Source organism: Triticum dicoccoides, chromosome 4A (genome assembly GCF_002162155.2).
Source record: "Triticum dicoccoides isolate Atlit2015 ecotype Zavitan chromosome 4A, WEW_v2.0, whole genome shotgun sequence".
In the NCBI taxonomy this organism is placed as follows: domain Eukaryota; kingdom Viridiplantae; phylum Streptophyta; class Magnoliopsida; order Poales; family Poaceae; genus Triticum; species Triticum dicoccoides.
In genome coordinates, this window is record NC_041386.1 from 607,291,627 (window position 1) to 607,297,402 (window position 5,776).

At 47.1% G+C, this 5,776-nt stretch overlaps 1 protein-coding gene across 1 annotated transcript; it reads right to left on the minus strand.

Moving 5' to 3' along the window:
- Positions 1–1,034: 1,034 nt before the first annotated feature.
- On the minus strand, positions 1,035–2,574 carry LOC119287280 (gibberellin 20 oxidase 1-A). Its single transcript, XM_037566798.1, has 2 exons — positions 1,972–2,574; positions 1,035–1,872 (listed from the first exon to the last, which is right to left on the minus strand). Exons 1-2 carry the CDS (start codon positions 2,451–2,453, stop codon positions 1,257–1,259), a joined length of 1,098 nt encoding a protein of 365 aa, XP_037422695.1. The 5' UTR covers positions 2,454–2,574; the 3' UTR covers positions 1,035–1,256.
- Positions 2,575–5,776: the final 3,202 nt, after the last annotated feature.

Sequence of the window (5,776 nt, forward strand, 5' to 3'; positions counted from 1 at the left end):
GAGGGAGAGGGAGAGGGAGATAGCAGCCGGATAAAACCGGATGGGAGTTCATTTGGTCGTTTCCTGGCCTGCCCATGCCTTCTGTCTCCCTCAATTTACATTTCTCCCATCATTTCTTCCCACCCATCACCTTCTTGTTCTTTGCATCTATCCAGCTCCAGCCATCCATATATTGATGGCCCGGATACATCACATATGTATTATACATATAGTATGATATATGCCCTGCCTCGCTTCAAATTCCTCTCCTCCTCTGCATACATACCTACCTACATCTGTCCTGTCTGCCTGTTATATATCACTCCTTAATTCTTCTGATGTTTGCATCTTCTTCCAAATTTTTACTTACCATGTTTGCTAGATGCTGGTCTGATTGCATCGCCATGACAAAAGACGAAGAAGGACCCTCTTAGCCGGCGAACGTTTAGATGGCAGTTTTAGTTGTATGGGGGTAGTAGTTTCTTCAGAACAGCATGATATTTTCTCCAGAGAAAGACATTCTCCTTCTAAAACTGTCACTATTTGATCTCGCATCACAGCTAAAACTATCAGGAAAGTGTCACCCCCTTCCCAGCTGACGTTCGCGAGATAACATTACCGCAAAAGAAAACACATAGAAAGTAGCAGTAGAAGATGCCTTGCTTGGTTGAATGGAATGGAATCTGTTGTTCTTGGTTGATTCTTCTCCCACCGGCCAGGATGGAGCGGTGCATCTTGCTATGTCACTCCTACATGTACATAGACGAGTAGAGTAGGCAGCAAGTGGAAGAGAAGAGATGCAACGGCAGTTGGCAGGCGACCGATATCCAGTCACCACCCTCCCTACCTTGTCCGTCGTGCCACTGCCATACCTACTATCCTATGTGGAGTAGACAATAGAAAAGTCGGGCACAGATGATACGACAAAACAGAAACAGATGCATGACAAGCCAAGCACCACCCCACGACAAACCATGAGCTCATGACCTCGGCTCATGGCTCATGGCAGTGAGTGCCAAGGTTGCAAGGACGACGACGACGACGATGACTCGGTCTTAGGAAATTATCATCTAGGAAATTCATCCATGCTTCTTGGTACGCGCGTACGTGCTATCACTAGATCAACCAATTAAGCTGTAATAATAACATTCGATCGACGGACGACGTTTCTCTTTTCTCAGTCTCAGCAGCTAAGCTGAATCAATGGCTAATGGGAGGAGCAATACAGATTAGAGCAGAGCAGAGAGCTCCATCCTCTGTCTGGTAGGTTCAATCCTTCATGTCATGGCTGGCTGGAGGGCGAGCTGGCCCTGCTGCTGCTGGACGATCCACGAGGAGAAGACCTCGAGGGTCTTCATGTCCGCCCGGTAGTGCTTCTGCGTGAAGTCCAGCAGCGACCGCCACGTGAAGTCCGGGTAGGCGCGCGGGTTGGCGGCGTCCACCAGCGTCCCCGGCGGCGCCACCACCTTGTCCATCTCCGGGCAGAGGAAGAAGGCCAGCGACTTCCTGGGGACCCTGCTGTTCACGACTGCGCGGTGGAGGCAGCTCTTGTACCTCCCGTTCGAGAGCGCCATGAAGGTGTCGCCGATGTTGACGACGAAGGCGTCGGCGCGGGGTCGGATGGACCGCCACCGGCCCTCCGTGTGCACCTGCAGGCCGCCGACGTTGTCCTGGTGGAGGATGGTCAGCGACGTCGGGTCGCAATGCGGGCCCGTGCCCAGCGTCTCCAACGGCCGCTGGCACGGCGGGTAGTAGTTGAGGCGCATGATGGAGTCGTTGCCCTCGAAGAAGCGCCGGTAGTGGGCACGGCCGACCCCGAGGCTCTCCCCGAGCACCTCCATGATCTCCAGCGACAGACGGCTCATCTCCGAGCAGTAGCGCGCGTACACCTCCCTGTAAAAATCCAATGGTTTCTTCGTCGTTAGCTTTTTTAGTTCGGCCGTCGATACAAAGATGCTCTGCTTCCATGGCATCAGTGGTAAGGGTGCTTACCCGAGGCGGCGGTGGTCCTCGCCGAGGGTGGCGACGATGTAGTCGACGACGAGGGCGGGGTCGGACGGGCAGGACCGGAAGGAGAGGGTCTCCTTCCACGGCAGCTTGGAGGCGAACCGGCCGGTGAAGCTGCTGGCGTAGCCGCAGGACTCGCCGGGGCGGCGCAGGGCGCGCTGCTTCTCCGGGAGGGGCATGGTGAAGAAGTTGTCCACGCAGCGGTGCGCGTCCGCCAGCAGCTCGGCGTCGATGCCGTGGTTGACGACCTGGAAGAAGCCGTGCCGCTCGCAGGCCTCGCCCACGAGGCGCGTCACCTCGGCCGCCGCAGCGGCGTCGCCGGAGAGCATGCCGCCGATGTTGATGAGGGGCACGTGCAGCTCCTCGGCGGCGTCCGGGGTCGGGCTCTCGCCCTCGGGCCAGATGAACTGCGAGGGGATGTCCGACCGCCCGCTCAGCACCGCCGCGTCGAACACCGGCCGCACCATGATCGACTGGACCAAGAACCGGAGTATGCTAGGCCAGAGAAGAAACGATGGAGAGTGCAGTGCCGACTCGAGCTCACTGGAGTGAGGAGGAGGAGGAGGAGGAGAGGATGGTGTCTGGCTCCCTCGCACCCTCGCTGCCCTTTTATACACGGCCGCGGCTTCGGTCTCCTCTGCTTTCTCTCTGCATCTCTCTCTCTCTCTCTCTCTCTCTCTCTCTCTCTCTCTCTCTCTCTCTCTCTCTCTCTCTCTCTCTGTGTGTGTGTGTGTGTGTGTGTGTGTGTGTGTGCACATTTTTCTCTGCTTTTGTTTTGGTGAGAGGGAGGGCGCCACACGCAAACAGCAGCACGCAGTGTGCCGGAATATCGCTCTCTGCCACATTCATCTTCATCTCTACCCACCAACACACCAAAAGTAACTAGTGTAGTGCTATTTCGGCACAGTGAAACATGTGGGGGGCTCTGTGCAACTTTTGTTTTAGGATGCTCCTTCCTACATTGTTTCCACTATTTTCGCGCAGCGACGTGGGCTAAACAAACGTTTTCAGTTCTTATTTACGTCCATTTTACCTGGTTGTATGGATCAGTCGGTGCAGAGGCCCAGGGATATCCACCTTTTGCCAAAGATTATGTCCTGTATTTTTTGCACATCTAAATTAAACATAAATGTTGCTATTGTACGTCTCAGACATTTTAATAGCTCTAGGGAAAATAATAAGTATTTTTTCCCATGAAAATAAATATGAATATAATTTAGTCGGCCGTTCAACATTACGTCCTTGGGGTGTATTCCCGGACACACTTTTTGTTCTCGGATTGGTCCGGACCAGTCCACAGACACTGATGCAGGAGCCAGCCACCAAACCATCTCCCCTAAATGTCCATCTATGCCTTTGCATGTCGCGGTTGAGCGGAGACAGGCGAGTTGAGTGCCTGACGTGGTGTCTTTTGGTTGGCTAGACGGAGGTCCAGACTCCTCCAAAGTCGTTCCCCTCCTCCCCTCAAGTTTGCTTCTAGTTTGCCAGAATTTGAATGTTCTGAAAAGTCCGACCTTTAAAGACATAATTGGATGGTAAAGAATGTGGGGACTCCCGCAAAGAATATTTATAGACGATTTGAGGGTCCGTGTTAAAGATGCCCCAACGTTGCAACTTTATTGGGATGTTGGAGGTATTGCTCTTCCTACTTTATTGGGATGTTGGAGGTATTGCTCTTCCTAGGTCATGAAAAAGTCTTTCTGGGCCTAGTATACAACATTGTTAATTAGCATACATTTATCGTAACAAAACAACATTTCCACATTTCCAGGAGAAGCATAACCCTCTGTTGTGTTGTCAAACCCTAGTCGTGGAACGCTGCGTATAATGTTGCAGCTAAGACTCTAAATAACGTCTGCAGAAAAGGTAATCTGTTTATTTTTTCTCTGCTGACCGTGAACCAACAGTTGACTAATCGGTGCACGTACATATATGGCTAAACAAGTGGAGATCAATCCAGATAGCTCGGAGATGTCATCCCTGGTCATTTCGAAGCACCCCTTTTGAATCTTTTATTATCCTGCCTCTACTTTGTTTTTTGTATGACTTCTTGCCCATCACCTTTTCTATTTACTCCTTAATAAAAATATGGCAGGAAAATGAGCCCATTATGTACTTGATAGCCTTAACACTTTTGTCCTTCGAAGCTGCCTTTACATTCTTTTGTCTTTGTGCCGGAATATTGGATAGCCAAAACTTCCCCAAATTCGTCTCTACCCACCAACAAAACAAAATATATTTTTTCAGAAACTATATAGTGTAGTGATATTTCCGAACAGTGAAACATATGCAGGTTCTGTACATCCTTTTCTTTCAGTATGTTCCTACATTGTTTTCACTATTTTCAGGCAGCGACCCGGATCTTAACAAATATCTTCAGTTTTTCTACAATTTTTTTATGGCTGGATGTATGCATCCGTCTATGCAGACCGAGGGATATCCACCTATTTTAGAAGAAGAAAAAAACTTTCTTCTACTGTTGCACCAGAATGGACCGGTTAGCAAACCTTTCAGTTTGTTTTTAGATATATAATCCTAACATAATTGTGGTATGGTACCTGAGATTAACTTGTTTATCTTGAAATTTGCTCAGCTCTAGTGAAAATGATAAGAGTAGCACTACATCCACGGACAGAATATTACGCACCTTACGCATGAACTGCCGTGGGAAATTTTGAATATAACTTAACCAACCTACAATATGATGTGGTTATGTTGCAACTTACTTTGGATGTTGAAGGTGTTGCTGCTCCTAGATCACCAAAACTCTATCTGGACCTAGTAGATAACATTGTTAACTACCAGCATATATTTGAACGAACATTCTATCCTTATTTTTTGGAGATGCACAATCACCGTCTTTGTTGACAATTAAACACTCGTCGTGGAATGCTACGTATGAAGGCCCAACTAATATTAAAACGTCTCTAGAAAATGTCCTCTTTCCCCCCTGTGATGACCATATATAAGCCAACAGTTGACTAATTGGTACATGTAGATATATGGCTAAACAAGTGCAGGTCAATCTAGGTAGCTAGGAGATCTCATCCCTGTCCATTGTACACACTTTTTGAATCTTTTATCCTGCCTCTAGTTTGTTTATTGTATGACTTCTTGGTCATCACCTTTTCTATGTACTCCTTAATAAAAATATGGTAGGAAAAGGTACACATTATATACTTGATAGCCTTAACAGTTTTGGTCTTTGAAACTGCCTTTACTTTATTTTCCCTTTGACTTCGAGCTCACCAATTGTTCTATCTTTTTTCTCTATAGAACTTGGCAGAGATAATTAAGGTGATATTATCTCTTGTTTTACTCGATAGTCCGCACATTTTTTGTCCTTTCAGCTAGCTATCACTACTTTGTTTTCTCTTTGACTTGGGGATGCCACCTTTTCTATCTTGTTTTGTATACATAATTAGGGCAGAGGTGTACACTGAATTAAATTTTTTGTATAATTTTAAGCTAGCACTATTCTCTTTTCTCATTGATTTTTTGCTTACCGCCTTTTCTATCTTAATTTTTATAGACAATATGAGAGATAAAACTAACATGTACTAAATCGAATCCATTTTTTCATTCTAGCTTCTAAGCTAAAGTACCTTGTTTTCTCTCTGGCATTGAGCTTGCCACTTTTCCTATCTTATGCTGTATACAAAAACATGAAAGAGAAAACTAAGATGTATGCTAATTATATACTCCCTCTGTAAACTAATATAAAAGTGTTTAGATCTCTACTTTAGTGACTAAACGCTCTTATATTAGTTTACGGAGGGGTACTTTTTAT

Excerpts from the sequence above, each read along its gene's own strand:
- LOC119287280 (XM_037566798.1), bottom strand. The coding sequence starts at position 2,453 with ATGGTGCGGCCGGTGTTCGACGCGGCGGTGCTGAGCGGGCGGTCGGAC. Across the intron at positions 1,873-1,971 it reads GAGGACCACCGCCGCCTCGG|GGAGGTGTACGCGCGCTACT; the intron begins GTAAGCACCCTT and ends GGATTTTTACAG.